Genomic DNA, 19,732 nt, shown 5'->3' with positions numbered 1-19,732 from the left:
TGAATTTTTAAATCAGATGAAGCATCTGCTGTTTTAGGTTAATTAGAATTTCCAAAATTGTTAATTCACAGAACAAATAATTGTATTTTTTTTTCTCACTAAAGATAACAGGCTTTAAACTGTGACTCTGTGGTTTTCCTCTGCTTTTTTAAACTTTCTATTTAAAGTAACTCAATGAAAACTTAACATATCACATACTTAAAACAATGTTTTCTATAATGTGGGAACATACTTTCAATTTGTAATTATAAATTATTTAAATCAGCAAAGTCTTACTGATGATACTAAAAGGGTAATTAAAATAGAGGAGGAGCTTACGTCTTACGGTTTTCATCATGACAGGCTCTAAGAAGAGAGAAGAAGAAAAAATAGTTTAGAGTTAGAGAGAGCTTTATTAGGACGCTCAAAGACGCTGTAGAATGAAATCAGTCTTTCACATTCATGCACTGATGGTGGCAAGCTACTGGATTGTAGCCACAGCTGCCCTGGGGCAGCCGGACAGAGGAGAGGCTGCTATACAGCCACCATAACCGGACACAGGAGAGGCTGCTATACAGCCACCATCGCCGGACAGAGGAGAGGCTGCTATACAGCCGCCATCGGTTCTTCTGTCCACCACCTGCAGGCAAGTTGGTTGAAGTGTCTTGCCCAAGGACACAATGACAGAGACGGACGGACCAAGGGTCAAACCGGCAACTCGCCGACTGCAGGACAAACTCCGACCTCCTTCATCGATATCTGACAGTAAATCATGCTACATCTCAACTCTGTCCAGATTACCATAAATGATTAGCATTTGCAAAATGTCAGATTTAATGACAGCAAAAATATTTTGGATAATGTTTCAAATGTTTTAGGTATGAAAACCCTGCAAAATAGATGAAGAGCTCTACTGACTTGATTTTAAAACTATTAATTCGGCTCTAATATTATTGCTGCTTACGAGTTGAGGGAGAGTTTCTCAAACTCTTGGAGTATATACTCTTGGCGGATTGACTCTGAGGCAGAAGCGGAGGCTCTTTCCTCTCCTTGGGTTTGTGATGAATTTCTGAGATCTCCCCCTCAGGCTTGGTGACCACCATGGATGTGAGTGGGGTCACAAAGCTGTACTTCAGGGACAGCTCCAGAACCTCTTTATTCACTTTTTCTTTCTCAGGTCCAGATAACAAAAGCCTGTATATAACAACAACTTATTAATGGACAGTGCTTAAAACTGGGCCAATAAACATGCAATCAATGGATAAGGTAACCATAATAATAATAATAAAAACATGACCAAAGTTTTTAAAAGATTCAAAAACTGTGATTAGCTGTAACAGGTGCATCCATCTTTCTTATCCACCCATTATCCATTACCATGATTGGATGGTGGGTAGTCATAAAATTATCTATCATCTTCTACTTATCCTGGAATGATTTACAAATGCAAAAAAAATCAAGGATTATCCCTCAAAGACATCTGTCTCACATTTACTATTAAATACATTATAGCATCTCATTCATTTGCTTTCAGTTACATTAAGGTGTTTAAGATTTGGAAACACGGCAAGTCCTGACAATTTTATGTGGGTTGCAAAAAATTGTTAAATTCAATACAATAATGAACTGAAAAAAGCTAAATGAAGAGAAGGTATCACATATACCACTTACTCCTTCTCTAAAAGCTGCTTAACTGTGAGGTAGGCCCAAACTCTCTGAAGGCGTCCATCACTGACCGAAGGATCCACAGAGTCGTTTGTGTTAGAAAATGTCACTTTTTGTTTACTCTGTCAAAACCAGAAAAAATGTAAGATCACCATTTTCTTAATTTTTGTTTTTCAAAGTTACACAAATACATCTTACTGAAATGGCCACAACTTGAGGAGTGAAGTTTTCTACGTTGTTGTCGATGATCTCACCGGCCACCACAATCTCAGAGCCGTTATAGTACTGGCTGAAATTAGTCTGGGTCAGATTGGTTCCACCGACGTAGATCATTGTGACGTCTGTTAGGAGAGGAGTGGCCACTTCATCATAGAAACCCTGTCAATACATATTATTGAAATAATATGAATGCTTAATACAGGCAATCATTTGTTTTGGCAGAAAAGTTCAGAAAAAGGTTAACAAAACAAGAAACATAGTTCAATGTACCTTCAGCTGCAAGTCAGCGTCAGAGTCTTCATAGATCCGTCTTGCTGCACCGCTGTTCTGCAGCGACATTTTCTCCAAGAACTCAAAATTAACATCAAATCCAAAGCCAAGACAGTAGAGAGGAAACTTTCCTGCAACCGCCTGTTTTACGTTGGACCGTATTGTGTCAAGATTTGTCACTCCTGCAACAACACGTCACAATTTGATACACACCAGACAACACAGAGAGACAAACAGTGCAATGAAATTCCTTTATCACTAAAACTGTGAAAAAAAATTAAGGAAAAATTCCTGTTTTCTATGAAGTTTCATTGAGGGCTGTATTTTTATAGTTTTGAATATTTTTTATTATTTTGATTATGTCCTTAACCTGATGTTGGGTCTCCATCTGTGAGAAGTATAAGGATGGAAGCTGAGCCGTCTCTAGGATGTGCATTCAGAATACGGGCTCCTTCCAACACTGCTGCGTTGATGTTCGTACCTGAAAGAGAAAAGCAGTGAAGTATGCACTTCCGTCCTGCTGCAATGTTTTCAGTTCAGCGAATAAATTCATCTCACTTCCTCTGTCATGAATATTCAGCACAAACTGTCTCGCTCCCTCCAGATTTGGACCAGTGGCTTGAACGAGTTCCCGTTTCCAGTGAATTATTTGACTGTCAAAACTGATGAGACCAAAGAAGTCATCTTCTGCCAGGTCATTCAAAATACGGAGTAAAGCAGTTCTGGTCTGTGAAGATACAAAGCTTCAGGTTTACATTTAGAGACCGAGACAGAGACACCATGCTAACTGTGCTTCAATCGGTTTTCAAGTTGCTGAGTGGAAATGGTAATGCAAAATAAAGATTAATACAAAACACTTTACCTGCTCTAAATTATAAGTACATCACCTGTTTAATTTTTCTGCCGTGCATTGAGCCACTTTGGTCGATAACAAAGATTACGTTCTTTGGTATTCGTGGAAGACTTGATGGAGCAAAGTGATGGACAAAGTATCCATCAGAAGTCTGGGGAAAGTAAGACCCAGGATTAATAAAACATGTACCAGTGAAAAAGATAAAAATATCTTAAAGTCCTATACAGTTATGGTAAGACAACATCTCACTATTGGGGATGATCCTTAAAGATCTCAGATAGACTACAAATAGCTGGAGAGATTATGCACCGAATCAAGTACCGTGACTTCCTCTCTCATTCAAGAAATAATTTCCAAAAACATGTTCCCAAGAAATCAGTATGTACCTTAATGTCTCCAAATCTGTTGACTCTGTTGACATCATAAGCTATAACCAGATCTCCATTCATGCCTTCTTCTCCACAGCTGTCACAATTTTTTTGTTGGTCCGCTGTTGGATAGAAATGTACCCATGCCTGCGAAAGCAAGCCAGATTATACCATGTAGTATTTGGGAGAGATTTCTTTGTTAGGTGACTTTTATGCTGAAATTAAAGTGCAATCATTAGGACCAGCTGTACCTGTTTATCTGCAAGTGTTTTAGTGATAGCATTAGCCAAGGCTTTGGTGCTCAGTCCTCCTTTCACATCAACGAAACTGATGCTGGCTTTCTCGCGAATGTACACATCAGCCTTGTAGTTAGAAAAACAAAACAAAGTGGTTAGAGACATTTAATGTAGAAACCTGTTAGCTAGCATCCTGTTAATCAGGGGCAGAGCTATAAGGTGTGCTGGGGGGCGGCCCCCCGTCCCGGGCTTAGCAGGGGCCTGGATGAGAGGCAGAATATGACTTCAGAGATCCAAGTCTGTATCACGTCTGATGAGAACTATAAAAGGTGGGCCCTCTCCTGTTAAGTATGTAGGTTATATAGTAGGCTGGCCCCAGTCATTGTTGACTCCATCCATCCATCCATCCATCCATCCATCCATCCATCCATCCATTCATCCATTTTCTTCCGCTTATCTGGGGTCGGGTCGCGGGGGCAGCAGCTTCAGAAGGGAGGCCCAGACTTCCCTCTCCCCAGCCACTTCTTCCAGCTCCTCCGGGGGAACCCCAAGGTGTTCCCAGGCCAGCCAAGAGACATAGTCCCTCCAGCGTGTCCTGGGTCTTCCCCGAGGCCTCCTCCCGGTGGGTCGTGCCTGGAACACCTCACAAGGGAGGCGTCCAGGAGGCATCCTGACCAGATGCCCGAGCCTCAACTGGCTCCTCTCGACGTGGAGGAGCAGCGGCTCTACTTTGAGTCCCTCCCTGATGACCGAGCTTCTCAAGCTATCCCTAAGGGAGAGCCCAGCCAGCCTGCAGAGGAAACCCATTTCGGCCGCTTGTATCCGTGATCTCGCACCATGAGTGCTCGTTTTTAGCACTCATGGTGTTAAAAATTTTAAATGGACTGAACTTATATAGCACTTTTCCAGTCATTTTGACCACTCAAAGCACTTCACACTAGTTACATTCACCCATAAATTGGTAGGCAATTTAAGTGCCACATCAACATGTGGCAGGAGGAAGCTGGAATCAAACCTACAACCTACTCTACCCACACAACCACAGTCGCCCAGTCGTCTTTACAAGACCGACTGATTTTAGTGACATAGTGGGTGTAAGATATTGAATAAAATGTTGTGCTTACATGACTGGCTTTATTTTAATTCTTACATTTAACTTTATGACATACAAATTTGCCAATATTGTCTCCAAGTGTATTCTGGGTCAAATATGTCACCCGCCATCCACAACATCATCATCAGTCAGATACTTAGGAAGTTTGATGGACTCAACATGACATAGTCGCTCTCCATGGTCCCGAAGCCTGTAAGCTCCGCTGTTGCGGGCATTACTATTTTATAATATTGTGTTTCCATGAGGTTTGTTATTTTGGGTATAAAGGGCCCGTCATTAGCCCCTGGCCTGACGTCAACTTGTTCCGCCACTGCTGTTGATGGTCGATCAACAAACCTTGAAGTCTCTGACAGGCTGCATGGGTCGAGCGTGGATCTGCAGCTCGTATTTGCCGTGGGTTCGCTTCAGCAGCTCCTCATATTTGAGTTCAAAGGTGACCTTTTTGTGGGCAGCCACAGTTACAGAGGTTTTAAATTCCTCCAAGGTTCTTCCTACAGAGCTGAAAAACAGAGACATTACCATTTGATTAATCATCGTGTTAAGTTATTCATACTTAACTATAAAATACAATCTAAATTCCACAGCATCTTATGTAGGACCTGGAAGTAAATAAATAAACACCTTTACCTGACAATCCCAGCGCTTTGGCCATGGGACACAGCTCTAATGTACTGCTCCTGAGCTTGCTCCTTCGTTTTCACAATGCCGTCATACACTTGACCGTCCATCGTCCTACAGGTGACAACACATATTGTTGTTCAAAAGTAGCTTGAATATTCATTTTACTATGATTGTAAATATTCATAGTTGAGAACACATATTTCTTAATGAGGTCAATGTGAATTAAAAGCATTATTATTGTTAGAAGCCCAGAACATTTATATAAAAATTTATTTTTTGTAGAGGTTTTTACTTTCTTTACATTTAAAACTATATACATTTCCCTAGAATTGCCTTTTAAAGTGTAGTACTTCGGTCAAACATTTTGGGTATTCCTGCACAAGCTTCACTCACAATCTGAACATAGAGATGAAGGCATTCTTGGGAATCTGAATCTGGAATTCAGTTTCTTTAGATTCGTTCATGCGGTTGGCGATACGGCTTGTGATGGTGGTGACGGCATATCGGTGGGTCACAGTGGCGTTGATGTGAAAGCTGTAAATGTCCCAGTCATCCTGTGCAAACACAGATTTTGAAACAAGTTGAGAGGTTGACCCCAGCAGGCTGGCCAAAGATCAGAAAAACATTGTGTGGGATGGTGAAATCTCTCTGGTGTACCTGCAGAAACACATATTATTCGTCCTTTATTTCAAATTTTCAATGTTGATTTTCACAATTTGAAAATTTTAAGCTTAAATTAGAATTGGTCAGATTTTGAAATTTTGAGAGAAGTGAAGATTGAGATAAAAATAACTGTCTCAATGGGAACATGATTAATTCATCCCTCTGTTGCTATAGATAATTTATCAAGCAGGGAGTGAGCAGAGCTATTTTCTAAATCACACTCTAATTAGTTGTCAACAATTAAAAACCACGCGACTGTCGTACATGTTTTTTTTTTTATTAGATATTCCCTTTCAAGTTTCCACTTCAATTTCCCTTTTACATTTATTTATAGCTTGATGTTTCTTAAGAACTAATCTAAAACTAAATACGAATCAAAGTAATAATTAAGCTTCAAGCTGATTTATTTGTACTGCAAGAGGACTTTGACTTCATGAGAAATTAGATCCTCGGACAGTTCATGCACTAAAAAAATCAAAGATAAATTTAAAACATCCGTTAGATTGGAGAGTGCGAGTCATTCAACACGTTTTTGTTGAACTTAGTGTGTTCCAGATGGATGCTTTGTAGACTTACTAGACAATAAAAATATCTAAATATAGATGTTTATTCTGTTTTCTTGTTGTTGTAAGACTGTACCTTGTTTGGTAGTGACGCAGTCAAAGCCAGCAGAAGCCCAAAGACAGCAAGCAGCACCGTGGCTCTCCCCATGATGACTCGGAGCAGGTTTGATCCTACGAAGCTTCAATATTTTTTTGTGGGCTGTTTTAAGCCCCACTGTTTGCATCCATTGGGAAAATCAAACACTCCCACACACTATTCCACTCCCTCTACAAGAAAACCGAAGTAATAGTGACAAATCTGGCTTTTAGTGTTGAAGAGAATGTCCAGCTTTTGCACTTGGTCACTATTTTCTCACATTACTTTTTGCATCAGGAACGAAAACACCATGTTAAGAAAAAACTGATTTTGGAAAAGATATTTTGCTGTCAAGGAAAAATTTATTATTGACTTTTTCAAATATGTACAGCTTTTTTTTTTAGAGTACTAATTTGACAAGGTTGGCAGGGAGTTGGGACAAGAGGTGACAGCAGGCAAAAGCAATAATACACCTAGATTTAAATGCAAGCATTAAAGAGATTAAAGACACAAGGGTCAGTGTAAAGCACAAAAGAAAGACTGCATAGGAGACCCACCCCCAACAAATAAAAAATAAACATTCAGGATTCTCTGCTTTGGAGACCAAAAGCTAAGAAATACTGTTATGCCGCTCACCAGGAATTGTGTAATTTATTTTAGGGGAAATCATTAACACTGATGAAATTACAATTGAACTATCTAAAGTGTGTCTGGGGTCCATGTTTAATCAATGTAAGGAACATTAGTTAGCTTCTATCCTCACCAAACCAAAAAGGAAACTGATCAAAGAGCAGATAGAACGGCTTATGCCAAACATTTCAGTGGAAACCTCAGAAAGGGGAAAATATTTTTGAGGTCATAAACCAGAGGACTGAAATTGTGAGCAAAGGTCTGTAGATTAACAAGAAACTAATAAACGTCACTCCTAAGTATTTTTATAACTTACATGTTCAAGCACGGGTGACTTTGAAGAAATCTTAGTCTTCACATTCTTTGTTCTGCTTTTCTACCACCAGCATTTTAAAGAAAAATAATAGATCATAAAATATCCACGCAATAATCTCTCCAAGTTCAGGAAGGCAACAGTATGTAAAGCTACAGATTGCAAGAGAAGAGGTTGATGATGATGATGATGATGATGATGATGATGATGATGATGATGATGATGATGATGATGATGATGATGATGATGATGATGATGGTTTTCACTTTTAAGTCCTTTTGTTTGATACCATCATTCTTCAGTGGGTCACCAGCATTTAGCATTTCAGTAAATTCAAGCAGACTGTGAAGTTAAAGGTTCAGAGATTTCAGCTTGATATAGTTGGACTCAAACATACAACACCAGTACTTCAGTAAGTCTTAAGTTGATTTGCTGGGGGTCACCTTGTGTGAAAGGCAACGATGATGAGTAGTGGCTTGCTTCTTATCATTTCACCAGGTGGCTTCTCTTTGTAATCTACTCAAATGACGGGTGTTTGTACTGATCTAGTTAAACATTTGGAATTTAAATAGACCCAACGTAAACTCAAGTGATCTCCATGGAAAATATGTATCAGACATGTCAACATTTTTCTCAGTAAATGCATCTCTAATAATCCTTTTACATGGAAAAGTGACAGCAGTTGTCAGCAATAACACAAGTAATCAAATAATAATAATGATTTTGCTGCATTTAGAACTTCCTGAATGATACTGCAGTGATGACATTTGCAGCCATAATACAGAAGTGAAAAGAAAATAACTTCACCATAAACCCTCAGCAGCCATTTGCCTCTAGGAAGATTTCTGACTGATTCAAAAAAATAGTTGTCCAGACGCAAAAGAGTACTGAGGAAATACTGGTAGGGACAGCTTTTCCCACATGTAGGTTTTACTTGGGTTGACTGACATGTAGTGTGAATTTTATGTCAAAATAAATATTAAAAACATGTTTGCTGAGAAAAATATTTTTGTGTTCAAGGTTTATTTTACCTGTTTCCTACCTGCGTCATCAGCTCTCAGGCCAAATGGAGTCCAGCTACCAAAAACTGGACCTAAATCAAACAGAGATGTTTTTGGATGACTTAAAAAAAAAGGCTGTTCTCGCTGTTGGACATGTACAGAGATAATCTCCTCAGTTTGCCTAAAATGCATTCTGTTAATAATCTCAGGCTTGTGACTTTTTCACGACTGACCAGATTTTTGGGCTGAAGCAAATGAAAATCTCTGGAGTGGTGCATCTGTGAAGGAGTTTAACAAGTTGTCTCCTTTGTCCCACTGTCTTGGTTGACGTTTGTCCAAGCATGAACATTTTGAATGGCCAAAGTGGCACATTGTACTGAATGACAAACACTATAAAAGCTCTTCGCTCTCACTGGAATGCTTGAACAAGCACCTACCTTTACTCACATAGTTTTGATACTTCACGTGTCCTAAGTAATGTAGTGTACATGGTGCTTCTTCATCAGGGTTTTGTTGAGAGTCTTTCAACCTCCATATCTAGGTTTGATTTATATGGTTCACAGAAGAAACCAGGACAGTGCTAATGGGTGCAGGACTTGCTCGTGTTCAGAATCTTGATGAATTAAATTTTAAAAACGTTTCCAGCTGCAGATGTAGTTTTTAGGTGCTGACATTCTCTATACCCCTGCTACTCTCAGTCTGGTTCTTCTTTGCTCTCTATCTACACAACTAAACATAACCTTCATCCCCAGCCTATCCTTACACACTGACTACACTAATGTGTTCATTTTTATGTATTTTTACCTTATATCTTAATTATAAAGATATGTACTATTAAAAAAAATAAAGGAGCATTTCCATTTTACCTGATTTCATGACAATTTTGCTGATGATGTGATAATTCATCAAAAGGCAAAATAAAAAAGCAAGTCTAACACACCCAAAATAAAAAAGTAGGACCCCGAGGTTTGATACCACAGTGTCATTTGGACAGGATTTCTTGAGACCAAGAGTTGCTTCCTTATTTGGAGAAGACGTGAGAAGTGACCAACTGAATAAGGTCCCAAATACAAGCCACCAAAATGAGCGAAAATGAAGTCAGGCGAGGATCTTTGTTTGCTGCTCTTCTACACTGAAAGGAGTGAGTAAGTGTGGCTTGAGTAGATTGAGTACAGATGCTCTAGAAGCCTGCAAGGAAGATAAGCGGCTCCACGCTCTACCTTCATGAATGCTTTGGTGTCCTGCTGGGAGCGCCGAAGGAGGCGAGATTCGGAAATATTTGGAGATATCGCTCAGATTTCTTCCTTTTGCAACCTTTGTAACAGATACGCAGCAGCGAATGGATTAATCAAGTCTAGTCTCTGCTTTAGATCTAAATGCTGTTCTTTTGAAAACTGAAATTGCAGTTCAAGGCACTCTCACAGGTGTGGCTTGCACCTGAGGATAAAGTTCAAGCTCATTCAAATCTCTTAAGGATATTGCAAGCGCTTGTGCTGGAAGTGTTTCACTGGTGAAGAATGAAACGTGTCTACATACCGAGCTGAGAAAGCAGAGAAAAGCAACAGGTCCTAGTGACCACAAGGTCAAGTCTTCACAGTGATGGCATAATAGTTCCTAATAGGGTGCTGCACTGAAACCCACAGCTGCAGCACCAAACTATGGATTACCCTCTGTTAATTGTACAAACACATAGGCTTTGTACAGACAAACAAAAATTCATATATACACATGGCAGCTTGTATGTATAAACATATGGGGGGTGAAATGAGCAACACAACTTCTATTTCTAAGTACAAAATGAATGAACAGAACATTATGTACATTCTGTGAGTATTAATGTGCATCAATAGACACCGGCAGATGTCTGCGCTTCAAGGCTGATCTGGCTAATTTTAGTTCTCTTAACAGTATACTGCATGTAAAATAATATTTACTATAATATAATGAACATGACATTTGTTGGCTGAAATAAAACAACATAAAACTCAAGAGTGGAGATGGACATATATATATATATATATATACATATTATTAAACACATGCTGGTTAAATATATACATTCTATGCACATTATATTGACTACAGCGGTTGAAATATAAGTAAAGGTTTTGGTAACAGAGTTGGAAGACACAATGCTACCCAGATTAGAGAGTCTTTGCCTTGGGGTCGGTCAGCTGATGAGATGAAGATGAAGTAGGGCTGGAGAGGGTGGAGGGCACAGCAGGAAAGGCAAAGACCCCAGCAGAAACTGGAAAGAAAAACCCAGGCCACTGATTGAAGGAAAGAGGGGAGGGTAAAGCCGTGAACGCAGCAGGAGAGTGTAGCTGATACGTGTGAAAGGGTTCGGTCGCGGGGCTGGCCATCACTGCAGGCCCAGGGCTTTCAGGCCAGGACACGGCGCAGGCCTCTGGACCGGGCGGAGTCCACGGTGATGCCTGAAAAGGTCGGAAAAAGAAATAATAGTAAAAATAGTAGAAATTATCTGTGTTAATTTTGTAAATACATACATACAAGCTATTTTTTTATTTTTATTTTTTTAAACCTACGTTTAAAGCCTGAGGCGGCTGTTCAAGTGTTTGAGGCACAACCTGGGGGCACAGCTGCTGCCCACGGATACTCAGAGAGTCGGTACGAGGTCGGTGGGTCACAATCAGAACCTCCTGGGCCCAGTCGTCCATCAGAACCTGTAGGTCTTCAGGCAGGTTGCTTTCACTGGGGCTCATAGATGTGCCTGTCTTGTTGTTGCTGTTGTTGGCCTGAGCTTGGGCCAGGCCAACAACAGGCTGCTGGGGCGGAGGCGTAGCACTGTGCATCTGCTGTGACTGATTGAAGCCTCCGGATGCTGAAGCCCCAGACCCTGAAAACACAGAAATATATTAGATATAGTTATTAGGACGGCTTGATCGATAAAGGCAATCAGATTTTGATTAATGTAGTGCAAGAGGTTTTAATTTGACATACTGCTGCCTCGCTCTTTACCGAGACACAGCCTTTTGAGTGTTGACCCTGTAAAATAGAAAAAAGCTTTAGGTAAACTAAGCAGTTGTCTTACAAATCAAATGCAGTGCAAAATAATGGCTTTATATAAACAAAAGAGAAAATAATACAGTACAAAAGCAAAAAAATAACAATAAAACATGATAATTGACGAACGCATGCATGTGAGGACCAAAACCATGTCAAAATGCATTTCTAGAGCATAAGCAGAACACAGATAGGAAGCAGCAGCTCTGAAAAAAAAACAAAAAACTTTTCCAACATGTTTTGTACAGGTCTAAATGTAATTATATAAATCACAGAACTGAATATGTGATGTAAACAAAACAGAATTCTTGGAAAAGTATGTATTTCCCTCAACAATTATTAGATAATTTTGTCTTTACATCCACAAACCTTAATTTGTCTTATTTATGTAGCAGATCAACAAAACCTGTGAGGTAACTGAAGAAGTCTTAAAGTCTGGAATTTTTTTTTTTGCTTCCATCTACATTATTATCAGGCTACTTTAATCAGTTGTTTTAGTACCATATTTTGCTACAACTACAATATAAAATGTCCTTCAGGTTACGTCTCTATCTGCTCTGCAAACTAGAGAATAAAACGTTGGCCTTTGAAAAGTATCTCAAGCTCAAACAGACTGGACTGAAAGCATCTCTGAACATCAGTTTCTTGCCACTGGTTCTTAAATAGATTTAGTTTTGAAATTTCTCAGGCAGTTGTAAAATATGAGTTATCTTTTGAATCAAACTGAAATAATTTGGTGATAAATATCACAGAGGAGAAAACGTTGCTGACCAGAGCGTCGTCTTCTTTTCCATGAGCAAAAAAAATAAACCACCTAAATTTAAGACTGTGGTTATAACTTAGGAAAATGTGAACAACTTTAAGGTGTAGGGTTACTTTCAAAAAGTATTGCATATGCCATTTGAATTGTGCAGTAACAATTATAAATAGATTTTGATTATTCAAACCTTAGATGTCAGAAACAATACAACTGTTCCAAAAACGAGTGATAATAGCTGATTATTAGTAATCTCCACAAAATGATAGTGAAATGTTTTATAAAGTCCTTGATGACATTTGGAGCAACTTTTTTTTTTAATGAAAATCTTATTTCTTTTTTTTTTAGTCCTAAAAGTTTATCTGACAGGTTTGAATGAACAATGTACTGAATTAAGACGGAGAGCAAGAAAACTTGTAAATAATGCAAAGCAAAAGCAAATCATACACAGTTCCAGGATAGTTTTGCTAGAAAATGAAGAGTGAAATAAAGGTAAATAAAGAGAATTTAAAGTAAAATCAAACAGTGAAGTTATGCAGGAAGAAAAGAGATACAAACAGATAGACAAAGACACAGGCCCACTGAGAAATCTAGCTCGTGGTTTGCTACTGGACTTATAGGTCACTCTCTCAGACGGTTGAGGGTAATTAGACCAGCCTGTAGAGGAGCATAATGAAGGGAAGAAGATGACAGGAAACCATAAGCTCTAATATACTTATTATCACTTTGTTAAAAACACCATCATACTTATATCATTAGCATCTTGCTATATGTCAGTTTGTTTGTCTTTTTTGCTGCATGGTTTTGAGTGTTACCCTGTTCAGGTTGAGTTTGTGTGCCGGCGACGTCGCCCTGCAGTCCAGCATAGATGTTATCAGAGGACATGGAGCCTTTCAGGGAGCAGGGCTGCTGAGTCTGCACCGGCTCTGAGGCCGAGCTGGGAAGGTGGCTGGTACACGACCGAGGCCTGCCGTGGGTCGGGAAGGAAGTTCTGCCGGGAGAACCGTTTAGACTCACCGCTGGCTCACTGGGAGCTGGAGCGGCACCTGGACACACAACCGCAACAGCAACATTTATCCTTATCTGAAATGAAAATGTTAATAGTAGCTTAGGTTATAAAGAGTGACTCGCCTGGTTTAGTGGAGTCGCTGCTTTTGGTTTTGACGTGCCTAAACTGCTGAACTAGGGGGCTGAGAAGTTTCCCGGGCTTCAGTCTGTGTTTGCTCGACCTCTTCCTGCGGCTTGTGTGCGGTGCAACGTGTAGGAGGCCGAGGCCAGGAGGAGGAACCTTACCAAGTCTGCGGTAGAGCAGCTCCACCTCTCCGCGCTGATGTGCTTGCAGCTCTGAGATTTCCTTCAGATGTCTGAATACATGGAGGAAGGGATTAAACCATGTGAAAATGACCAAAGGGTAGGACTACCAAGTCCCTTCACATGAGGAAAAGGAAAATCTTACTTCTCTCTGAGTCTCTGCAGTTCCCTCTTTATGTCTGAGTCCTCCATCTCGGAGTCGTTGTCGCTGCTGGCGTAGGCTGAGCCAGGCAAGCCTCCGTGTCTGCACGGGGAATCGGAGCTCTGCACGCTGCTGCTGCGGCCCGTGCGACGGAGAAAAGCCACTGCTCTTTTCATGAGGTCACTCCCTCTGCGCTCAGAGCGAGCGTACTGGGACGGAGTGGCAGGAGCCAGCTTCGCAGGGCTGCTCTCTGCCCCTGAGTCTGCAGGAAGGAAGGAGACATGGACCGTGACGTCCACAGGGACGAAGTCTGAGGGCCGAACGTGAGGTCTTACCCATGGGAGGGGGAGTGTCCAGGTAGAAGTCGGGCGGGGCAGAGTAGCGGCTGCAGCGCGTCCTCTGAGTTATGTCGTCTTCTGTGCTCACCACAGAAAAACGTCCGATGGTGGTGGAGGTGGCCAAGGCTTCAGGGGGAACCGGGTCCCCGATGTATCCACCGGGGTGCGCAGGGGAGGCGGCGCTGCTCCAGCTCCTCTGCTTCACATCTCTTCTGTTGGCCACTTCAGGAGGAACAGATATGATCTGGCAGAACAAAGGAGGAAGGTTTAGGAAACACTGTGACAAAGTATGGCTTTTATATGATCAATTCTGATATCTTTTTTGTCTTGAAAAACTTACAAATAAGTAGAGAACGGTGAGATTGATTGTTTTCAAATAAATACATGAAGATAATGGAAAATGTGTCACATTTGTCATTTTGTTCACAGGGATATATACTCTGGGACAAAAACTTAATGACACCTGGTCAAGAAACTTTTACATCTATTCATTTGATATTTGATCATCTCTCTATATAAAATCTGTTGGCATCTGAACACTAGGTTTAAGAATACTGTTCTTAAAATGGCTCCCGAACAAAAATGACATATCTGGTCTATTTTTATAAGATAATGAAAGTAACATGTGGGAGCAGGAACATGAACAAAGTAGGAAGTGCTCTCCCTACTTCTCGACTCCAACAAATCTGACCATTTCCCTCATTTAGAAAATTATAGTCTCTTTCTCAATATATATTTTATTAACTATCAGGTAAAAACTACATAAGAGAAAAAAAATGTGTGATTCAGAAAGTCTCTCATCTCAAAATATTCATATCTGAGTATTAGAATCAAACTTTTAAGCATTGTGTGAGCTTTAAAACATGCTGTTTAGATGTGACAATGCAGAGATTAAAACAAACGAATGTTGATAAAAATAACAAGCTAAACTTTGATACCTTAAATCGACCTCTAGCTCCAGAGCAGGACACAGAGTGAGGAAAGTGTCTTCTTGACAAAGAAGCTATAAGGCAGTAAATAAATCACTGAGTACAACAAGCCGTCGTGTAAGTTTTAGTGAAAAATGAATAATCTTAAAGTTCAGTTTGTGTCTTTAGACAGATTAGTTGCACGCACCACAGACAGCGGAGTCGCTCAGAGTGCTCAGGCTGTCCATTCTCTCAGGAATTTGAGGCTTACAGGGGAGATAGAAGAGAATAAAGCAAGAAAAGTTAGATATGGAAGCATTAAACATTTTTGTAACATTAAATAAAATGACTCCACCTCAGCAGTCCAGTTTTTCTCAGCACTGGCTCAGCAACTAAACAGTTTCTCCACTTATTTAAATCTCCGAGTGTGTTTCATCGTACTTACGAGTTGTTCACCTGCCCGGTAGCGTCCCTCCCCAATCGGCCCCGGGGTGCTGTTCCCTGACCCTCCGGTGGCACTGTCCGGGCCCGGAGGAAACTGGATGTACTCTGTCCCAGACCCCGGTGTCTCTGCCGCGCTGCCTGATGGATACATGGGAGCGTATTCCTGGTAGAGCAGGTTCCTCAGTTTTTCATCCAGAGTTTTAATGGTGCTGTCGACGAAGCCTCCCCGACCGACCCGTCCTTCGCCGTCAGACTCGCTTGGCCCCGCGCCGTGCTGGGACGGTGCCGGGCTCTGGGGCAGCGAGGACACTTTGGAGCCTCCCACGTTGGAGAAAGGCTGGTGGAGGACGACTGGCTGCTGTGACAACTCGCTGCGTGCCGCAGGAGTGTAAGAGACAGATGCCGGCTCTTTGGTGGCACCCAGCTCCTGGAGGGGGAGAGGGGTCAGAGGTGACCTGCCCTGGGGAGGGTTCACATCTAAGGACAGGGGCATGACAAGAGGACAGCAGGGCACCTCATCAACAATGGACGCTGTGCGGGTCAAATCGAGGGCCTTCTGAGCTCCATGGGTAGGGGAGAGCGATCCAAGAGGAGACCCCTGTGAGTCCTCCACTGGGTAAGAGGTGTGGGGCAACGACGGGGGAAACGTTTGAGCCCTGGCTCCATGCAAGCTGGGCTGCAGAGAACTGCCTGCAGACTCCATTGTAGACACTGACTGGAGGGTGGGGGGTGCAGACACAGGGGGCGACAGGGTGGCCAGGAGGAGGGGGTCAGTGTTGGATGTTATTGGAGGACTGTAGAAACCATAAACTTCATGAGCGAACCCTCCACTTCCACCAGACATTGTAGAGGACGACCCCTCTTCTACAAAAAGGCCAAAAAAAAAAGATCAAAATGTGCAAATTAACTTATAAAATGTTGGTAGACTTCTTTTATAATAATGGGGATGTTTCTATTGTTTAGAACTTGGAAAATTTTAATTAATATGACATGAATTTTATGTTTTTGATTTAACTTTAGAGAAGCTAATCCTTGTTTAACCTGTCATAAAAAAATAAAATCAAGGCTTGACTACTATTAACACTAACTTTAATGCATTTTGTTGGAATTTTATGGAATAGACCAACACAATGTAGTGCAGAACAGTAAAGTGGGAGAAAATATACATGTGGTTTTCATTTTGTTTACAGTTAAAAATATGAAAAAGATGGTGTGGATTTAATCCCGATACCCCTAAATGAAAGCCAGAGTACCAAATTTCCTTCTGAAGTTACCTAATTCGTAAATTTAAATTTAAGTTTGTTTAATTTAATCTCAGAAAAAATCTATATGTTCTCTGAAGCTCTCAGAGGTTTATTAGGTTTGCTGTTGGGGAACATTAGTGAAGAAACAAACGTGAAGACCAAGAAACACAGCAGACAGCTCAGGGATAAAGTTGTTGAAAAGATTAAAGCAGAATTAGCTTGTAAAACAAGGTCTGAATATGCAGCAACCTCGTTTTCAAGCCAGCTTTAGACAGTGGGAAATGTATGGCTATCCAGTTAAATTGACAGGTTTGGCTAGGAGAGCATTGATCTTGCAGCCAAGAGACCAATGAAAAAAAACAGAAACCTCTTTTGCAGTTTGTCATAAGCAAGTTAGGCGATGCAGCTGCTCATGGGAAGATGGATGAACCTAAACAGAGGCTGCAAAAGACCTGGCTCCAGCCAGCGGTTCCGACTGAAACATGCTATTGTGGTAAAAGTAAATCCGACAGAGAATCGCTGGCAAAATTTTAAAAAGTGATCTTTACAAATGCTCTTAGTTGAATCTGACTAGTGCTGGGCTATTTCACAAGGATGGAGGGTCAACAAATCAGTCAAATAAAAAGATGGATGACGAATGTGCCAAAAGACTTGAACCTGCAGCTGCATTTGCAAATTGATTTACAAAATATTTACCCTGGGGTGCTGAATACAAATACAAATACAAATTTTGTCCAAAAAAAAAGTAAAGTTTCATTTGTTTAATTCAACAAATAACCAACGCCGTGGTCCTTATTTTGTCACCCACAGAAAACTGAAGTGTCAATAATCACAACATGTTGTGATTTATTTAGCCTACAGTATGGTGGTAAGAACACAAATATTCTGCTGTAAAAAAAAAAAAAAAACAGATTCAAGGAATTTGGGCTCATGTTGAACCAACTCAATTATGCTTCACATTGTGTTGGGTACTCATAAAATCCCAATAAAATACACAGAATTTACTGGTTGAAATGTGACATGATGTGGAGAACAATTCATTAAGCTGTGGATGCCCCTGACTGAAGCTTTGATTGAATAATTAACATGTTGGTTAAGATGTACAAATATTGTTTTCATCTTGGGTTTCTATGCTTCCTCACTGTCCGCACAGGAACCAGGTGAAGTGATAAAATCTGCTAGACTGCAGACGTCTAGAAGAAGGTAAATATTTCCACACGTCCCTACTTAAAGGATTTGATTCTGATGCCACAAGGGGGTGCTGTTGTAGCGTGTGGCTACCAGGCAGCACGCTGGAACACAGTCACCTCTGGATGCGGACGGCTTTGCAGTGGCGCTGTCAGCAGGCTGGGTGTTGGCTGAGCTCCCAGGTGACTGCGTCGCTGTCCCCTCAGACGGAGTGTCCTGAGCGCAGGGAGGCGTCTCCTCCACCGGGCAGATGATGAACCATCTCTTTCCTGTGTGAAGAACTGCAGTCCGAAGCAAAACAGAACAGTAAACACTCACATATGTCTGAGGGGGGAAAAAAAGGGATACAATGAGGATTTGAATTTTAAGCACAGGTGATGTTACCGTTCTGCTGATATACAGGCTGCGGTGCCCCCGACTGCTGGCTCTGCAGAAAGATTTACAGACGTGAGTTTTACCTGATAGATTTATATTTTTGGCGTACGTATCTGTGTAGATCCCGCTATTACCTCTCCTGTCTCAGACATCTGGCCCTGCAGAGGACTGCAACTCAAAGCTGTGTCTTTTTCATCCCCCATGTCTTCATGCAGCATGTCTTCTGCTTTGTCCACAATGTCTTTCAGCTGGTCAATGAAGATCTCCTTCTCTAGCAGCAGAATAAAGCCGTTCTCCACCTGCAAAACATTTAGTTTGAAATATTGTAAAGTGTCACAAACAGAAAAAAAAAAAATTTAACACATTCAATTATAATTACGCAAGCTGACCATGTAGGTGGCGATTTCCTCCGGAGCGTCTCCGTCCAGGTCAAACTTAAATGTTACCATTTTGTGGTTGTGAGTCTCCAGCTGACATTCAACCATTTTGTCACCGGTGTTGCAAACCTATGAGGTGAGCAGATGCACCTTACCGTTAAAGACATAGATTTTGATTAATTTGATGATCTTTACTGTCATCGATCACCATCTGACTCACATTGAGCATGCTCAGTTTGGGTTTGCTGGTCCTCTCTTGCCTGGAACGCGTGCGAGCAGACTTGCGATGATGTTTCCTGGGTTTTGAGTCACCTTTGCTCCCACTTGCTAAGCTTTCATAGCCGTCGCTTGTTTCCCGACCCGAGGCTACGTCCGAGTTAACACTAGACAAAGAAATTATGAAGAAATAAAAACCCGTCCTCCTGCTTCAGACTAACACATCTAACTAAAAAGACTCGACACGCACCTGTCGTAGGTGTAACTGGACAGTGATATTGCTCTGTCACGAAGAACATCCTGAAAAACAAATAAACACAATTTTCTTCGTTAGTTGCAAAATATCAGTCACAACTTGACATACATTAACCAACTGCATGAATGTCTTTTTGAACTTTTAATGATTATTACTTTTATGTACCATGCGATAAATACTTTTTTAAAACATACATTTTGTTTGTGTATTTTCTCAAAACTAAAAAGAGGCAAAATCATAAATACAACGTAGATAAGCATCTCGTAGCAAGTTGAAGAGAAATATACTCAAAGTTCTCGGATAACTTCAGATGCATGTTTGGCTACTTCTGATATAAGAAATAATAAAGCTCATTTAATTGGTTGATTTTTTGCGCAGACTGAAAAAATAAATAGGACCTCACAAAATGCAGACTTAGCGTTCTAGAATTCTTACTCATTTACAGCAGCTTTAAAATATTACATACTAAAGTTTATGAGGAAATTATTGTTAGAATATCAATAGGAAGGAATGAAGGAAGGAAGGAAGGAAGGAAGGAAGGAAGGAAGGAAGGAAGGAAGGAAGGAAGGAAGGAAGGAAGG

General features: G+C 40.9%; 2 protein-coding genes across 9 annotated transcripts in view; both read right to left on the bottom strand.

Moving 5' to 3' along the window:
* Positions 1–241: 241 nt before the first annotated feature.
* LOC103465199 (inter-alpha-trypsin inhibitor heavy chain H3-like) lies at positions 242–6,877 on the bottom strand. Its single transcript, XM_017304662.1, has 14 exons — positions 6,628–6,877; positions 5,719–5,879; positions 5,332–5,436; positions 5,041–5,203; positions 3,606–3,716; positions 3,373–3,501; positions 3,021–3,137; positions 2,692–2,860; positions 2,504–2,614; positions 2,134–2,315; positions 1,843–2,022; positions 1,651–1,766; positions 944–1,173; positions 242–345 (listed from the first exon to the last, which is right to left on the bottom strand). The coding sequence occupies exons 1-14, from the start codon at positions 6,697–6,699 to the stop codon at positions 257–259; spliced, it is 1,935 nt and encodes a 644-aa protein (XP_017160151.1). The 5' UTR covers positions 6,700–6,877; the 3' UTR covers positions 242–256.
* A 92-nt stretch (positions 6,878–6,969) lies between these two features.
* The window catches only part of wnk2 (WNK lysine deficient protein kinase 2), a 30,199-nt gene continuing 17,436 nt past the window's right edge, over positions 6,970–19,732 (bottom strand). For 5 of the 8 annotated variants that reach the window (XM_008409687.2, XM_017304658.1, XM_017304660.1 and 2 more), the window contains 17 exons: positions 19,146–19,195; positions 18,900–19,062; positions 18,692–18,808; positions 18,437–18,601; positions 18,312–18,354; positions 18,047–18,208; positions 15,497–16,359; positions 15,260–15,317; positions 15,082–15,146; positions 14,141–14,387; positions 13,809–14,067; positions 13,484–13,716; positions 13,168–13,398; positions 12,911–13,009; positions 11,533–11,577; positions 11,118–11,428; positions 6,970–11,006 (listed from right to left, as the gene is read on the bottom strand). In XM_008409687.2, the coding sequence (XP_008407909.1) occupies positions 10,716–11,006; positions 11,118–11,428; positions 11,533–11,577; positions 12,911–13,009; positions 13,168–13,398; positions 13,484–13,716; positions 13,809–14,067; positions 14,141–14,387; positions 15,082–15,146; positions 15,260–15,317; positions 15,497–16,359; positions 18,047–18,208; positions 18,312–18,354; positions 18,437–18,601; positions 18,692–18,808; positions 18,900–19,062; positions 19,146–19,195 (3,402 nt within the window). In that variant the 3' untranslated portion in view covers positions 6,970–10,715. The remainder of the gene's footprint in view (positions 11,007–11,117; positions 11,429–11,532; positions 11,578–12,910; positions 13,010–13,167; positions 13,399–13,483; positions 13,717–13,808; positions 14,068–14,140; positions 14,388–15,081; positions 15,147–15,259; positions 15,318–15,496; positions 16,360–18,046; positions 18,209–18,311; positions 18,355–18,436; positions 18,602–18,691; positions 18,809–18,899; positions 19,063–19,145; positions 19,196–19,732) is intronic. The other 3 variants (XM_008409689.2, XM_008409688.2, XM_008409690.2) reach the window with 3 other exon arrangements.

The sequence above is a fragment of the Poecilia reticulata genome, linkage group LG5, assembly GCF_000633615.1.
Source record: "Poecilia reticulata strain Guanapo linkage group LG5, Guppy_female_1.0+MT, whole genome shotgun sequence".
Lineage (NCBI taxonomy): Eukaryota > Metazoa > Chordata > Actinopteri > Cyprinodontiformes > Poeciliidae > Poecilia > Poecilia reticulata.
The sequence above is the reverse complement of the archived record's forward strand: the minus strand, read 5'-3'. Positions and strand labels throughout refer to the sequence as shown.

Coding starts and splice junctions, on each gene's coding strand:
- LOC103465199 (XM_017304662.1), bottom strand. CDS start 6,699: ATGGGGAGAGCCACGGTGCTGCTTGCTGTCTTTGGGCTTCTGCTGGCT. Junction 2,023..2,133: donor ACGCTGACTTGCAGCTGAAG/GTACATTGAACT, acceptor ATGTATTGACAG/GGTTTCTATGATGAAGTGGC. Junction 346..943: donor GAGAAACTCTCCCTCAACTC/GTAAGCAGCAAT, acceptor CTCTCTTCTTAG/AGCCTGTCATGATGAAAACC.